The 17,067-nt window shown below is 42.8% G+C and overlaps 2 protein-coding genes across 3 annotated transcripts; both read left to right on the top strand.

The window, feature by feature from the left end:
* The first annotated feature begins 4,423 nt into the window (after positions 1-4,423).
* On the top strand, positions 4,424-8,926 carry LOC9647834 (probably inactive leucine-rich repeat receptor-like protein kinase At5g48380). Of its 2 annotated transcripts, XM_024685354.1 has the most exons (2): positions 4,424-5,148; positions 6,382-8,926. In XM_024685354.1, exons 1-2 carry the CDS (start codon positions 4,621-4,623, stop codon positions 7,666-7,668), a joined length of 1,815 nt encoding a protein of 604 aa, XP_024541122.1. In that variant the 5' UTR covers positions 4,424-4,620; the 3' UTR covers positions 7,669-8,926. The 2 variants fall into 2 exon arrangements, with proteins under 2 accessions (XP_024541122.1, XP_002980343.1); XM_002980297.2 differs by lacking the exon at positions 4,424-5,148 and having other exon boundaries at positions 5,657-8,926.
* A 1,666-nt stretch (positions 8,927-10,592) lies between these two features.
* Positions 10,593-14,648, top strand: LOC9647836. Its single transcript, XM_002980299.2, has 9 exons — positions 10,593-10,726; positions 10,856-10,958; positions 12,286-12,405; positions 12,457-12,548; positions 12,595-12,666; positions 12,716-12,822; positions 12,891-12,946; positions 13,008-13,173; positions 13,228-14,648. Exons 1-9 carry the CDS (start codon positions 10,593-10,595, stop codon positions 14,610-14,612), a joined length of 2,235 nt encoding a protein of 744 aa, XP_002980345.2. The 3' UTR covers positions 14,613-14,648.
* Positions 14,649-17,067: the final 2,419 nt, after the last annotated feature.

The following is a 17,067-nucleotide window of genomic DNA, read 5'->3' on the forward strand; positions in this document are numbered from 1 at the left end:
TTAAACATTTGATCCAATTAAATAAAAAGGATTAGGTTGGCAAGAATGATAAACAATATGGCAATAAATAGCTTGAGCATGAAAAAGGTGATGATAAATTTCTTTATTAAAAAAATCTAAGACAGTTGCATAAGCAATAAATTCATTTATAAGATCAAATGCTGAAGGAAATAAATATGACCAATGAAGGTGAATGCCATAAAAGATGAAAAATAAAAATGATGTGCTAAAGAGTGTTAAGAATTATTATAAATAAATTCATTTGTAGGAAGGAAATTAACCCAATCATCTTGTTTATGAAAAATAAAGCATCAAAGATATTACTCAAAACTTTGAATAGTATACTCTAATTTCCTATTACTTTAAGGATGTTAAAAAGTTAATTTGTTTTCTATATAAAGGAAAGAAAAAAACTAGTGCCAGAATTCAACCTAGTATTATGTAAACACAAAGACACTTAACCTCAACTATCCCAAGACCCTCAATTAATTATAAAATAAGGTGCATTTTTATTAATAAGACTTTTCCTTTTCCATGTAAACTTTTACGAAACATTTCTTGAATTGTTCTTTTTAGTTTTTTATAATTTACCATGCCTTTATGAATGAAAGATGAGAATCACAACTCTCCCAAGATGTTAATCTCAACATGTGGTATGATTTTTTAAACAAAATTAAACCTAGGACCCCTATGATAATATTGAGTGAAATCTGAATATATGGTATGATTCTTTTATTCAATCCCAATGATGTTTAGACCTAAGAGCCTTATAATAATTATTGAATTTTGTGGTCACCTAGCCCAGTAATATTTATACCCAAACCTTCTATAATAATATTTAATAACATCTCAACATATGGTGTGTTTCATTCACCAACCAACAAAATCAAACCCAAAACCCCTATGATAATATTTAGCTTTTAAATTTTGAGGTCACCTAACTCAATACTATTTAAACCCAAGGATATTTAAATTTAAAACCCTTAACTCTTGAATTTTGAAGGCACATTATTCAAATTCAATGATGTTTAACCTTAAGTATTTCAATTCCTCCACTTTTTTTTATAGGCCTTTTATTTTATATTTAAATCTTTATGAATCGTCTCTCAGGTCATTCTCTTTAGTTATTTACAATAAAAATAAATTGAGGCCTTTAATCATTAACAACATTATATAGCAATTTATAAAGGTGAAAAATCTTCTTATAAATAAGCTCAACCAGTTAGTCTCCATTAATTCTATTGTAACATAGCAAGAATTTATTTCCTTACTAATCTTTCATATTTTTGTGGATTTGACAATATTCTTATTATGGCCAATTGATTTTCCAAAATAATATATTCAAAGACCCTAAAGCAAGAAAGTACAAAATAAGACAAATATTTTCTCTTTGGAGAAGACAAAATAAAGCATATTAAGGCAATTTGGTTCATTGATGCATATTGTAAGTATGAATAAAGTGTTCAATATACTTGTGCATATAGGGCTAACAAAATTATCATTAGATCATTTCTAATGCTTTGTAGATATTAAAATGTTATAATATGTATACTTGGATAATACACAATTTAAATGAAGATGCAAGATAATTGTATTGAGTAAGAGCATTAACCTCCCATTTTCTTTCCTTAGACAATTTATATTGATAACTAGAAACAAAATAGTGATTGTGACTATTAAGCCTTAACACCCATTAAGGATGTGTGCCAAAGACTAATATTTATAAATACTGGTCACATTAAGAAAACTTTTAAGGAAATAACTCCAAGCTTTAAAAGGGTTGTACCCTTTTAAAGTATTGCAAGTAGCACAAATTTACTTTCAATTTGCTTTCAACAAATTGCAAGTAGCACTTTGTTGAAAATATTATAATTGATCTTTGAAGCCAAACTTAGTTAAGAAAGTCATGAAACTCAGACCCATGCTATCAAACTTTGTTGTCATACCAATATTTAGCTTTAAACTAAGAAGCTATTGTTAATGCTAATTTATTACACCTACAAGTGAAGTGTTATATTGAATATTCTGGTTTGATTATTATAAAGTATTGAGATCTGATTGAAAACTGTTGATATTAGATGTTCAAACTATCAATAGCTCATTGAGAGAAAGGGAGACAACAAAACAACAAATAAAATGGAGGAGAAAAGATTAAGTTTTAATGCCCTTTTAAAAGTATGGTTTTTAGGATTTATACTTATTTTGGTAATTAATAAAAAAATCCTAATCTTGATATGGGTTCATCTTGAGTTTAAATCACATAAGTAGAAGTTTGGGGTTCACTTCATACTATGAATAGTAGTAATAAATATACTCCTTAAATAAATACAAAAAGATAGCAAATAGATGACACTCCACACTACCTGAGTAGAGAGTGAGAATCAGCTGTAGACACTATAGATAAAGACAATAATAAAAGGAGTCTTAATCTTTAGATAAAATATTACATATTATATTGTTGCTTTACTTATTATCTAAATATCTTAATATAATATAATACTTTTATTATGATTTAAAAATTATGTTGTTATAAATATTATATGTATATTTTTTATTTGAAAATATTAATTTATTTATAAGGTTTTCTTTTGTAAACATTAAAAGTTATAAACTAATATTATAATTTTCATCTAGGAAATCCTTATTGCGTAATTTATTAATAAAAATATTTCATTCAATTTCACAAATTATTGTCTTCTCACAATAATCAATAAATATCTTCTAAAAATCAAACTCATAATTGTCCAATAAATCAAACTTAGACTCCACTTCAGTGAAGGATCTTCCTTCACTAGCAAAATACTTGGCTTTAGTCCTTGCATTGATATCACTAGGATATAATAATTACAGGAGCAACACTATAATATTTTAGCATGTTTAATGAGGACAATAAAATAACATCTAAAGCCTTAATGAACAACAACATGACAAAGACGACAAACAGGTATGACCAATTGTCACTATGGCATATTTGATCTGCCGGTCTCATGCTGCAAGACCTTGTAAATAGTATGAATGAATGAATGAAAATATATTGTAATAAAAGCTAACAAGAATGTCTTCCAGATCTAGCAGCTTATAAGAATAAATTATTTGATTGACTTTGTTTAAAGACTGGAGCAGCAAGGATTAAGGACGCTACGGGATGAGGGGCTGGAAGCTGTCGAGGAGGAGGAGGCTTTAGTTGGGCTTTAAAACAATCATCCTTAGCGTGCTATCAACGCTCTTCACTCTGAATGTGGAATTCAACCCGAACATACACAGCATAAATATTAAACTCAATTGTAGAGCTCCAGTAGTAAAAACAACAGGAACAACCCTTACAAATGGTCTCCTTGAAATATGTTATTAAGAGGTACTGCTACGGTTTTTAAAATCTCGAAATTTGAAATTCCCCTATGCGAGCAATGGAGCTTGGATTCGTAAGAGTTCTTCTCGTATTGACAACTCTTTTCCTCCAGAGAATTTCCTGCTGGAGCGACGTCGAGTGCCTCAGGGAGTTCAAGAGCTCGTTCAGGGATCCCATGCGCTTCCTCGACTCGTGGGTCTTCCCGCCGACGTCTAACATCTGCAACTTCGCCGGGATCACTTGCCTCCACCCGGGCGATTCCAGAGTGTATAGCATCTCTCTTCCAGGATCCGGGCTCATGGGGGAATTTCCTCGAGGCCTGGACAAATGCTCCAGCCTCACGGTTCTTGACCTCTCCCAGAACGAGCTCAGCGGGGCCATTCCGCCCAACGTTTGCCGCATTCTTCCATACCTCGTGACCTTCGACATCCACGAGAATTCCTTCTCGGGATCCATCGAGACCTCCTTCAGCAATTGCATCTATCTCAACAATCTCGACCTGAGCGAGAACAGATTCTCGGGGTCCATCCCCGGACATCTTGGAGTTCTTCCCCGGCTAACCAAGTTTGGCGTCTCTTCCAACCAGTTCTCGGGGCCAATTCCATCATCTTTAACCACGTTTGACTCTAGCGTCTTCGCCAGCAATCCAGGACTGTGCGGTCAGCCTCTACGTAACGAATGCCCACGCAGGAGCTGGCAATCCGAGGTGCTGGAGGCTATCCGAGGGTCCTCTCCAATTCTCATATTCTCCAGTTTGTCTAGCTTCTTGATCGTCTTGAGCTTGATTCTGGCCATATGATAGTCAACACGAACTTGATTATGAAATTGTCTCTCTTTGTTTAAAAATTTGAACTCCAATCAACGATCCATATTTAAAGTCCCCAGTCTCACAGTCAAGAAAAGTCAACACAACACCACCAGGGAGGATCATGGCGGAACGATCACGGCGCTCCCGCCTTTTTGACCAGACAGAGTTTTCCAAAGACTTTGCTACGTGAGATCCACGCCGTTGAAAATTGCGCAACACCTGCCGTGGATTCCTAGCCTTGACCGAAGAACGCAATCTAGGCCGTCCGTGCGCATTTTTCATGGAATTGGCTATGGCGGCCCCAGAGCACACGCTAGGATAATGCAAAGGGAGAGAAGGCGGCAGGGCTAGGGCTTTAGGGAGAGGCGAGCGGGATAGGATTGCGAGCTGCTGCGGTCCCGCTAGAAATCAAGGTGTGTCGAGCGCCTCGAAATATCGGTCGAGCTCCTGGAATCTCGCGGCGATGGAGGCGGCCAGGGCCGGATTATCGAGCATTCTCGTCATCGCGCTGCTTCTCGAGGTAATTTCTTGCCAGAGCGACGTCGAGTGCCTCAGGGAGTTCAAGAGCTCGTTCAGGGATCCCATGCGCTTCCTCGACTCGTGGGTCTTCCCGCCGACGTCTAACATCTGCAACTTCGCCGGGATCACTTGCCTCCACCCGAACGATTCCAGAGTGTATGGCATCTCTCTTCCAGGATCCGGGTTCACGGGGGAATTTCCTCGAGGCCTGGACAAGTGCTCCAGCCTCACGACCCTCGATCTCTCACAGAACGAGCTCAGCGGCAGCATTCCACCCAACGTTTGCAGCATTCTTCCATACCTGGTGGCCTTCGACATCCACGAGAATTCCTTCTCGGGATCCATCGATACCTCCTTCAACAATTGCACCTATCTCAACAATCTCGACTTGAGCCAGAACAGATTCTCGGGACCCATTCCCGGACAGATTGGAGTTCTTCCGCGGCTAACCAAGTTTGACGTCTCCAACAACCAGTTCTCGGGGCCAATTCCATCATCTTTAACCACGTTTGACTCTAGCGTCTTCGCCAGCAATCCAGTACTGTGCGGTCAGCCTCTACGTAACGAATGCCCACGCAGGAGCTGGCAATCCGAGGTGCTGGAGGCTATCCGAGGGTCCTCTCCAATTCTCATATTCTCCAGTTTGTCTAGCTTCTTGATCGTCTTGAGCTTGATTCTGGCCATATGATAGTCAAGAAGAACCTGATTATGAAAATGTCTCTCTTTGTTTGAAAATAGTCTTTGTTTAAAAATTTGAATTCCAATCAACGATCCATAATTAAAGTCCCCAGTCTCACAGTCAAGAAAAGTCAACACAACACCACCAGGGAGGATCATGGCGGAAAGACCACGGCGCTCCCGCCTTTTTGACCAGACAGAGTTTTCCAAAGACTTTGCTACGTGAGATCCACGCCGTTGAAAATTGCGCAACACCTGCCGTGGATTCCTAGCCTTGACCGAAGAACGCAATCTAGGCCGTCCGTGCGCATTTTTCATGGAATTGGCTATGGCGGCCCCAGAGCACACGCTAGGATAATGCAAAGGGAGAGAAGGCGGCAGGGCTAGGGCTTTAGGGAGAGGCGAGCGGGATAGGATTGCGAGCTGCTGCGGTCCCGCTAGAAATCAAGGTGTGTCGAGCGCCTCGAAATATCGGTCGAGCTCCTGGAATCTCGCGGCGATGGAGGCGGCCAGGGCCGGATTATCGAGCATTCTCGTCATCGCGCTGCTTCTCGAGGTAATTTCTTGCCAGAGCGACGTCGAGTGCCTCAGGGAGTTCAAGAGCTCGTTCAGGGATCCCATGCGCTTCCTCGACTCGTGGGTCTTCCCGCCGACGTCTAACATCTGCAACTTCGCCGGGATCACTTGCCTCCACCCGAACGATTCCAGAGTGTATGGCATCTCTCTTCCAGGATCCGGGTTCACGGGGGAATTTCCTCGAGGCCTGGACAAGTGCTCCAGCCTCACGACCCTCGATCTCTCACAGAACGAGCTCAGCGGCAGCATTCCAGCCAACGTTTGCAGCATTCTTCCATACCTGGTGGCCTTCGACATCCACGAGAATTCCTTCTCGGGATCCATCGATACCTCCTTCAACAATTGCACCTATCTCAACAATCTCGACTTGAGCCAGAACAGATTCTCGGGACCCATTCCCGGACAGATTGGAGTTCTTCCGCGGCTAACCAAGTTTGACGTCTCCAACAACCAGTTCTCGGGGCCAATTCCGTCATCTTTCCTTGGCCGGAACTTCCCGTCTAGCGCCTTTGCCAGCAATCCAGGGCTGTGCGGTCAGCCTCTACGTAACCAGTGCTCTGGGAAGAAGAAGACGAGCGCGGCACTGATAGCGGGCATCGCGGCTGGCGGAGTTTTAGCTCTCGTGGGGGCGGCGGTGGCTTTCATTTGCTTCTTCCCGGTGAGAGTCCGGCCCATCAAAGGTGGAGGAGCAAGAGACGAGCACAAGTGGGCCAAGAGGATCCGAGCTCCACAGTCGGTGACCGTGTCACTGTTCGAGAAGCCTCTTACCAAGTTGAAGCTGACGGACCTCATGGCCGCGACCAACGACTTCTCGCCGGAGAACGTCATCGGCTCCGGCCGCACAGGTGTGATCTACAAGGCCACGCTTCAGGACGGGTCCGTGCTCGCGATCAAGAGGCTCAAGCTCTCGGCTCACGCGGATAAGCAGTTCAAGTCGGAGATGGAGATTCTCGGCAAGCTCAAGCACCGCAACTTGGTGCCTTTGCTCGGCTACTGCGTCGCCGACGCCGAGAAGCTGCTGGTTTACAAGTACATGCCGAATGGGAGCTTGAAAGACTGGCTGCATGGGACGGGGGAGTTTACGCTCGACTGGCCCAAGAGGCTTCGGGTGGCTGTCGGAGCGGCCAGGGGGTTGGCGTGGCTCCACCATAGCTGCAACCCGAGGATCATCCACCGGAACATCAGTGCTAGCAGCATTTTGCTCGACGAGGACTTTGAGGCCAGAATCACGGACTTTGGCCTCGCCCGCCTCATGAACCCGGTTGACACCCACATCAGCACGTTTGTCAATGGAGACTTCGGAGACGTCGGGCACGTAGCGCCCGAGTATTTGAGGACCTTGGTGGCGACCGCGAGAGGAGACGTATACAGCTTCGGCGTGGTGTTGCTCCAGCTGACAACCGGCCAAAAGCCTGTGGAGGTGGTGTCTGAGGATGGTTTCCGGGGGAATCTCGTCGACTGGGTGGGAATGCAGTCCCAGAACGGCACACTTGGGAGCGTGATCCAGAGCTCGCTGAAAGGGGCCGAGGTGGACGCCGAGCAGATGCAGTTTCTGAAGATAGCCATCTCGTGCGTTGCCGCAAATCCAAAGGAGCGACCTTCTTCCTACGAAGTCTACCAGCTGCTGCGAGCGGTAGGCCAGAAATACCACTTCTCGGATCAAAACGACGAGATCCCTTTGGTCGACTCGACGGGGATCGACTGCGACGAGCTTATCGCGGCGTCACGCTCCGGCTGACCGGGAGGACGCCCGCGCAAAGTCGTTCACGTAGCTGGTGTGGTTTGTGAGGATTTCGCTTTCGCTTTCTCCATTCGTTTCGTGTAGACGAAGCGTGAGGTACGTAGCTAGTGGGGGACAGGCAAGCTCTCGTCCTCGTCCACAGATGGAACTCTGGTCGGGGTTGCAAATAGGCACAGGTGGTATACAGATACACAGGTGGGACTCTCACTTATATAACGACGAAACGGGAGGGCCATCGCGCTTCAGCACACGGATTTCTCTCTGGGTGCCAGTCAAACAGCTCAGGCCCGAGTGTCTGGAGCTCGCCATTCACAAAGCAGGCTCTGAAAGACGCCACAGCCTTCTCGTGACGACACTCCTCGTCGCTGCTTTTACCACCGCCAGGAGAGTTGCCACCACCACCTAGGTACTTGCGAGCTCGTCCTCTCCTGATTAATGCGGCCGTTTTCAGCAGTACACAGGGACGCCAGCTCCACTTCCTCCCGGACCGCAGTAAAAGCGTCGAGTGGATCTTCCTCCTCCTCACAGGTCTTTCGTTTCTTTCTCGTGTCCTGATGCTTCATCGCTGTAGGTGTGGTAGTGTTCGCCTTCTCGTCCTCGTCCTCCCAGGCCGCTGACACCGCTCCAGAGCTCCCTCGTGCATTCTACCAGCCATAGCCTCGCTCCAAAGTTGCCAGTGTCCATCTCCGTCGTTGTGAGCCATTATGGAGACCATCCTCTTCCGCCACCCTGCTGCTCGTCTTGTCCTGTCGTCCCTCTTTCGTCTCTAGTGGCGTTTTCTTTTCCCCGCTGCGTTCGCTATTCCCAGTCGTGAGAATTTATCTCCTGCTGCGTCCTTTTCATCTCTGTCAGCCTTGACACTCGAAACTGTTTAGCTAGGCCGGACTCTGGACCACACTCGAGCTTGGCAGTCTTGTCCATTCCCATTTGGAATCGTCGTCACTGGAGCTTGGATTTGACACCAATCTGCGACGTTTTCTCCGCGTAGTTTACGTCACCGACGAGCTTGACGAGAGCCTCAGCTTGACTTACTGTTGTAGCTCGTGTTTCAAACGAGCTCCCTGTGCGGGCTCCTATTGCCTTGATTGTCCCTGGCGAGAGAGAGCTTATTTATCGCGAACTTCAGGAGAGATCCTCGACATCTACGTTCTTTGCGTGGTCTTTTTTCGAGAAGCGCGTATAGAAAGCAGTATATTCTTTTGCAAAACCTTTAATATCTCGTACATGAAACAAACCTGAAAACAGATAGCCTCAACACCAACAGAAGGCTCAAGACGAAATCTAAACACTTCAGCATGGCAAGGACCTGCATGGCGCACTTTAGTGGGCACTAGAATATAATACCACACAGTAGTGAACTTGCGTAAAGAACTCTGGGCTGTCGTCGTCAATCAGAACAACAGCAAGAACGCAACCATATGTGATCTTTGCATGGAGCTTGCAAATATCCTCAAGACTCATAACAAGGACATGAAAATCCACTCGTGGTCTGGGAGACTCCCTAGCAGCATAGGACCTCCCGCGTGTACGTCACATTTGAGTTCACGACCGCCAGCCTCGGCCTCACCAAAGGCAGCAGCAGCTCGAGAAGACGAACAGATTTCACAGGAAGAGGAGCATCCATGAATTCTGTAAGACAAGCATAAGACGGAACGAAGGAGACAAGGGACGACGCGATCGCAGCACTCCATTCGCAATGTTAATTCAAGTTTGCCCGAGACGAATATCTCGCTCTTAAAAGCTTGTAGTCAAGCAGCTTCTTTTGTTACTATGTTACTCCACGGGCAACGCAGGAAGCCTTGGAGCAGAACTTCCCAGGTACATCCTAGTCTTATCGAATTCAGTTTGAATCTCACTGTGCTGCCCTAACCTGCTGGATCGACGCTTCTACAATATAGTTGATTTCTTTTCCATGTATGCACGCAAGGTCGTCTGCCAGGACTTGTCAGCTATGATGACATTCACGCCAGGCCTCATCCCAGACCACTCAGGTGACACTTCAGTCTTTGTTGCTTCTCAGCACAGGATTCCTCAGCTTTTAGATCTCTTGCAAGCGTTTGTGGAGCACTTGGGGCTGTTCGAGGTCCGGGTGGTGTGTCAGTATGATCACCCCGGGAGCCTGGCCATTGCAGTTAGAACTCCAGAAACTCTGAAGTGCAAAACTTGGAAGCCGCGGAGAGTGGTCTTCGTGGATGCAGATGTGTTGGTTTCCAATGGCTGCAGGCTGCAGCTTTCAGCCATTCTTGGCAACAAGACGTTTGCCATTCACTCGACAAAAATCTCTACAGATGTAGAAGAGCTTATCAGCAATGCTAAGGGTGAGACTCACATGATTCCCAAACCAGTCATGTCACTCAACGGGGTGTAGCATTTTTACGTTGTTGCAAAGGAATGGGGCAAGCTTGTGAAGTTTGGCCAGGTTTGGAGAATGTGGCTAAGGGAAGTTTAACGTGAAACGGCTGAGAGTTAGTGCCTTTTGCAACTCTGTAGCCCAGGTAAAGATGGTTACATTACAGATGGGAAATGCTAGCTTTCCGGTGGCTGCAACTCACACTGAAATGCCTCGGTCGACGGTTGAAGAGATTGCAGAAGAGTTTTCTCAATGGCACCTGCTGCTCATTATGAACATCTATAGCCGTGGTGATCAACGTTGACATGCCCGAATCTGCAGATGCATATATTGGAATGGACAGAGGATGGTCAACATTTGCTCCAAGTTCCTTTGTTGGAGGAAAATTGAGGACATTTTAAATTAGAATTCATGCTTGCCCCGCTGATGTAATGTAATGTAATATCACACTTTGGACATGGGATTGATTTCTAATGCTTCTGAGGCTGACCAAAGTTGACTCTTTTTCGATAGTTGATGGATTGACTGGGGAACTTCTCCTTGTTAAAATCTTGGCTGATGTCCACCCAGGATGGGATGCGATGCATCGATCATGATAACCTCTACTCCAGACAACTTGGCTGAAAGAGATGCAGGAGTTAACAGGGACTTGGCTGGTGATGGTTTTAGCGGCGGTGGAAGCCGAGTGGCGGGGAGCGGTGTCTTGTGCTGATTGCAACATTCAAAAGGCTTAAAAAACCAACTTACAGGAAAGTTGTTTTGGTATTGATCCAATGCCACAGTTGGATAGTTTCTTCATCTCAAAATGTTTCGGCTGTGATTTTTTGCTCACAGATGTTTCTTTAGAGATGATTTAGGCTGCTTCTATTATGATTGGGCTTTGAAAAAGAATGCACAAAAACCAGAGAGGCACGTAGTAAAACAGGAACGCTCACAGGTAAGTTCTTGCCAGTTCTGTTTCTTAATTAAGCGCAATAATACTAGAGATATTATTTATGATGCATGAATGCACTGCTGTCGAGCTTGGATTGGTTGAAGACTGTTGTGGAGCTTGGATTGAAGATATTGTTTATCATGTAGTCTAGTTCCAAGCTCCCGTAACTATGGTCAAGGTGCTCACGGGTGGCACTGACCCTTCTAGTCAGCTCAGGTCAAACATCCCCTGCTAATGCATCTATGGATTGGTGTCCAATTTGTGTCAATCTTGCCTCACACCACTCTCAGCTGTGATCAAGGAGCTCCTCCTCATCAACTTTCCATTGCTGCCTCTTATCGTCCAGGTAGCCTGCAGATTAAACAAGCAGAAAAAGACAGGTACGGCAAACGAGCACCTTTCTCATTCCAGCTTTTTGATTTGCCATTCCTTTTGTGTATTTTAAGTTTCAGTTCTAGCAAAATAGAAAGTCTCAGGAAGTAAAAACTATTTATAGTATCTGTATATATATATATATCCGTAATCAAGTTCTATCGCTTTTTTTTTTTTTTAATCTCTTCTTTGAATCCTTGTGTGATGGCACAAGAAGGTGGTCTTCTCTGTGGCTGAAAGAGATGGCATTGCTGTTTGTGACATTCAATAACTATCGGAGCATTTGGTGGTAAAGCAAGGGGAAGCTCTTGACTTCTCTTTGGTCCATATCTTCACTTGATCTTGACTAATTGTTGGATTGAAAACCTTTGTCCACGTTCTCTTTCTTTCCCCGTTGCTCCTTATTCCTTCTTGCTCTGTTGTTTTGCTCTTATGCTCCTTGATGTGAGAAACACTTACAATCTATCAGTAATGGGATTTGGCTTCAAAAGGAGAATCAACCCATAATCATCTGAGAAGAGATCTATGTTGCTCTTGTACTAAGCTTGAGTACACATTAATTGAAAGCAATAATTAAAAATTATTAAATAGTGGACAGAATTATATATACACATTATATTCATAGTCATTTTAGAGGTTATCATAGCAATATAACAAGACGTTCTGAAGTCAGAATCACACTTAAAGTAGCAAATTTGTAAATTTGCTTCAATCATTAATTACAACACTATTGCAATTGTATTCAAAACATCCTTGGGTTCTGCTTTAAAATCATCAATTTCCTCTAGCAAAGGAACTTCCTGCCTGGAGAAAATATTGACCACCCGCTTAAATTCTCTATATTCCAACCCTCTCCATATATGCATCCGGACAAAGTTGATCACGGCGGTTTAAATATTCGAATCTACTTTAATGGGATTCGAACCCCGGGTTTAGGGTTTATCGGGCGATGAAGAAGAAGACGAAAGAGAAGAAGAATGTGCGCCTGGTCGCCTGGGGCAGCTGGAAGGAATGGGATTGCGTGAGATCTGCGCTCTTCTCGGATTGCTCATCGAGAATATCGGCCGCGATCGACAGGGTACGCTCTTGTTCGTCCATTTCTTTGACGAGATTCTTGGAATTTGCACAGATTACGGCATGGCAGGCAAGAGCGCGTGTCCCGATTGCGGTGGAAATCACGGCCAATCTTCTCAGCATTCACCTAAGAGATCCTTCGATGAGGTTTGTTTCGTGAGAAAAAACGAGTCAGGGTTACAGCTTTTTTCAGGGACGACATTCCAGAGAATTTAGTTCTCTCCGAACAGCTGCTGCGATTGATGTACGCAATGTCGATAATGAGGTAGAGTATGAATTTTTTGGAGGTTTCTCTTTGACGAGTGTTCTTCCAGGCTCATCAATGGCGTAGTAGACGATAAGAAGAATTTCCGGTTTGGTTCTGTGGCAACACGAGCTTGCCAGGCAGAGCTTCCTCACTTGCTAGTGAGCATTCGCCATGGTATGTTCTATGTTCTTTTTTCTCTCGCTTTTCTTTTTCTTGTTTGAAATCCATCACTTGTATTTTAGATTCTGCTCACGGAGAACTTCCTGCGATATCATTGCTACGTATGGCAAGCAAACAAGTTAGTATGCTTTTCTTGTCATTTTTTTCCCCCTGTGATTAACATTTTCTATTTTTTGTAGGCGTTAGAGTGGCTAAAGGCTTTCTACTGGCAACGCCAAAGGACAACTTTACATGCTGCTCGAGCCCATCTTAAAGCTCTCCTCATGGAGTACGTGACCATGCTGCAAAAAAGCTATGTTCCATGCGAGGATCTAAGCGGCCACGACAAGAAGCAATTGAAAAGAGGTAATGTTCCAGTTTCTATTGTCGTTTTTTATTTCCTAAGAAAAACATTTTCAGTTCGTCACGACAGAGATTTGCTACTCCAAAAACTCATCAAGGCGTCACTAGCAGTGCCGCAGGAAGTCGTCTCGATACTAATCGACGACGCGCTTCTAGAAAAAGACGACGCAAACAACGAAGATCAAATGGAAGCTACTGGATCAAACGCAAGGAAGCTGGCGTCAGTCGAGGATCTCTCCTGGAAGTTCGCGATAAACAAGCTCTCTCTCGCAATGCCACAAATCTTACCAATGCTGGCTCTCGGGATAACCAGGCGACTAGCAGGCTTAGAGGCAATAGCAGACGGCACAGGCTACTCGGCAATCAGCGAAGACGGTACCGAAGTTGCGAAGATCTCCAGCGATCTCGAGGCCAACAGGCTGACGGACTGGCTCGAGTGGCTTCTCGAGTGCAAAGAGAAGCGGGTCACTGTAAAGCCGGAAATGGAGATTTACCTCGAGAACGGTGGAGTCCATGGCCAAATCTCTCAAGAGCTCACCAGGGAGCTCCTGTCCACGTGCCTGAAACAAGAGCTACAACACAAAGTCAAGCCGAGGCTCGTCAAGCTCGTCGGTGACGTATACTACGCGGAGAAAACGTCGCGGCTTGCTCAGAAGCTGTGTCAATTCCAAACTCCAGCGACGACGATTACAAATGGAAATGGACAAGACTTAGGTGACGACGGCGAGGCTCGTGTGGTCCAGAGTCCGGCCGAGCTAAACAGTTTAGAGTCAAGGCTGACAGAGATGAAAAGGACGCAGCAGGAGATAATTCTTACAACTGGGAATAGCAAACGTAGCGGGGCCGAGGAACAACGAAGAGGAGCCAGTAGAGACGAACGAACGAGGAGAGGACAAGACGAGCAGCAGAGTGGTGAAGAGGACGGTCTCCATAATGGCTCACAACGACAGAGATGGACACTGGCGAGGAACTGGCAAGCCTGTGCTATAGGCATGCTTCCATCCTCTTGCTACTTTGGAGGAGTGCGGCCTTCATGGCTGGTAGAATGCACGAAGGAGCTCTGTAGTGATAGCAGGAGCTGGGAGGACGAGGAAGAGAAGGCCACCTCTACTACACTTGCAGTGATGAAGGATCAGGACATGAGAAAGAAACGAAAGATCTGTGATGAGGAAGAGGAGGATCCACTCAACGCTTTCACTGTGGCCCAGGATGTGGAGAAAGGAAGTGAAGTTCCTGTCATTAATGAGGAGAGGAGGAGCTCGCAAGTACCCAGTGATGATGCTGGTGGTGGTGGCAATGCTGGTGATAAAAGTGGTGATAAGGAGTGTTGTCACGAGCAGGCAATGGCATCCATCAAAGGCTGCTTGCTTGTGAATGGCAAGCTCCAGATAGTCAGGCCTGAAGTGTTGACTGCCATCCAGAGAGAAATTTGTGTGCTGTAGCAACCTTGCTTTAATTTGTGAGATTATTTATCCTTTTTCTTAGCCTTTTATATCACCACCCTAGTCTAGATGTATGTACATATACATATATACATACATACATATGGATACATATATATATATATATACATATGGATACATACATACATACATACACACACACATACATACATACATACATACATAATTACATACATATACATACGTACAATTAAATATATATGTGTGTGTGAATGCATGGAATATGGAAATGGAAAAAAAGTATATATTTAATTAAAAAACCAAAAAACCCTAACTTATATATGGAGTGAGTGGTTTGGATCAAAATCCTACTATACTAATATTAATATATAGTATACACTTAAACTTCACATCATCCTCTCCTTTCAAAAGGATTAATCGTAATTAAGGTTATTTGGTTGAAAGTTGGGATTTGAAAGAACATGAAGAGGAGGCACTAGTAGATTTATAGGTGGTGTGAATTGTTCCTAAACTTTGTATAAAGTGTTTCAATTGCTACATATACATAATTTTTGGACAATTAGCTTGTTAAGTGTTATACCGAACCTCATAAACTCACAATCCAACTTGTTACAAACACCCAATATGGTCCCTTCCACTAAGCAAGGAGCCCTTTACACAAATCAGATACTATAAAATTAAGAAACAAAAAAATATTAAATCATCTATTTTGTACTTCGCAAGTGGACAAGGATAGGAGTTGTAGTATCATTGTTGTCCCACTTATACACCACCTATGTGTTCAGTAAACTCTATTTGAACTAGTGGAAGAATACTTGCTAAACATTGATCCCAAGACTTAGCATCAATAACTTGTGGCAATTGCAAAAGTAGATTCAACTTTGTTAATAGTATTAGATCATGACTATATAAAAGTTTATATGGTAAAGCACCAATAGATCTCTATACCCCTATGATATACACATATCAAAGAGATGGCAGATAACCATCCCAATGTGAATGCTAAAAGTTCATATACTTCACACTCATCCTTTTAAAGGTCTAAAGAAGTTGTTCTACTAAACCATCCGTCTATGAATGATAAGCACTTGTCAAAGTGTGGCATATCCCTATTTGAGATATTAAAACATAAAATGCATGAGCTTTAAATGCAGAACTATTATTTAAGAGAATCCACTCGAGACAAGAATGTAAATACACCACTCGATTAAAGAAAAAGTATCCAACAGTAGTCATAGATGCACTATCAAGAGCACTAACTTTCACTTAACAAGTTAAATAGTTAAAGGAAATAATGACATGTTTATTGCTAGTAGTTGATCGTGGAAAAGACTCTATCAAATCAAACACTACTAACTTAAATGGACAGGAAATTGCAATTGACTTTAACTATCTTTTTATAGTATAAGGGGGAATATTACAAATATGGCACCAAATGCAGTTACATACATACTAGATAATATCATGTTGCATCTTCGGCTAATAAAAAGACTTGCGCAACTTCTCAATCATATGATAATGTCCCATATGCTTGTCGAGAATAGGAGAGTCATAGTAGGCATGGAGGAAACATAGAATAAAGATTAAAGGCAACTAGTCATAAGTTCCCTAAAAATAAAAAAAGGTCCTTTTTAATGTGATATTGAGAATGGAAATGCCAAAACAATAAGTTATCAACAAATAATATAGGATTCTCAAACATATCATGAAGTCTTCAAATCCATATCTCAACTTTTTGAGCTTCACAAACCTCATTAATAGAAGGTAAATTTTGCTCATCACCTTATAGATACTAAACATTAAATATAACAATTGCTAACGGCATAGAATTTTTATCAAAAAAATTCACTAATGCTAAAATAACAAACTTTTCAAGAATAGGAGAAGTAAGTAAAGAAGGGAAAGAAGTTCGAAAAAGGGCATTTATATTAGCCATAGAACTATTTGGGTAATAAATAACCTCAAAATTATATATCTAAAGCTTTATAACCCATTGAACAATACAACCATCTAAATTCTTCCACTTGAATAATGAAGTAATTGTAGCATGATTACCTTTTAGTAATGTTTAAGAACCATATAAATATGTGTGAAGCTTCTTAAAACCCCAAACTAGTACTAAACACTCTTTCTTTGTTATGGAGTAGTTCATCTTTGTTAGTTATAATGTACGGCTGATATATGTAATGGGATGTAAATGGTTTTGATAATAGTCTTAGGGGTGTATTGATAAAAAAGACCATAAGTATGTTGAGTCAATGCTACGAGGTTAAATGTAGTTTGGATATGCTAAAATTAGAGGAGTCATCAATAGCTTTTTAAAATTTATAAATGCTTATAGACAATCCTCAGACCAAATAAAAGAAGCTGTTGACAACTTCAACAATACTTGCAATAGTGCAGTATGATTAAAAAAATGATTAATAAAATAATTGAGATATTACATCTTATATAGGAAGTGTTACATATCATT

The sequence above is a fragment of the Selaginella moellendorffii genome, unplaced genomic scaffold, assembly GCF_000143415.4.
Source record: "Selaginella moellendorffii unplaced genomic scaffold, v1.0 SELMOscaffold_44, whole genome shotgun sequence".
In the NCBI taxonomy this organism is placed as follows: Eukaryota; Viridiplantae; Streptophyta; class Lycopodiopsida; order Selaginellales; family Selaginellaceae; genus Selaginella; species Selaginella moellendorffii.

Bases quoted from the DNA above. Each gene is read 5' to 3' on its own strand.
- LOC9647834 (XM_024685354.1), top strand. From the start codon at position 4,621: ATGGAGGCGGCCAGGGCCGGATTATCGAGCATTCTCGTCATCGCGCTG. The intron at 5,149-6,381 runs CAGTTCTCGGGG...GTCTCCAACAAC, and splicing joins AGTTTGACGTCTCCAACAAC to CAGTTCTCGGGGCCAATTCC.
- LOC9647836 (XM_002980299.2), top strand. From the start codon at position 10,593: ATGGGATGCGATGCATCGATCATGATAACCTCTACTCCAGACAACTTG. The intron at 12,549-12,594 runs GTTTGTTTCGTG...AGCTTTTTTCAG, and splicing joins CTAAGAGATCCTTCGATGAG to GGACGACATTCCAGAGAATT. The intron at 13,174-13,227 runs GTAATGTTCCAG...AAACATTTTCAG, and splicing joins CAAGAAGCAATTGAAAAGAG to TTCGTCACGACAGAGATTTG.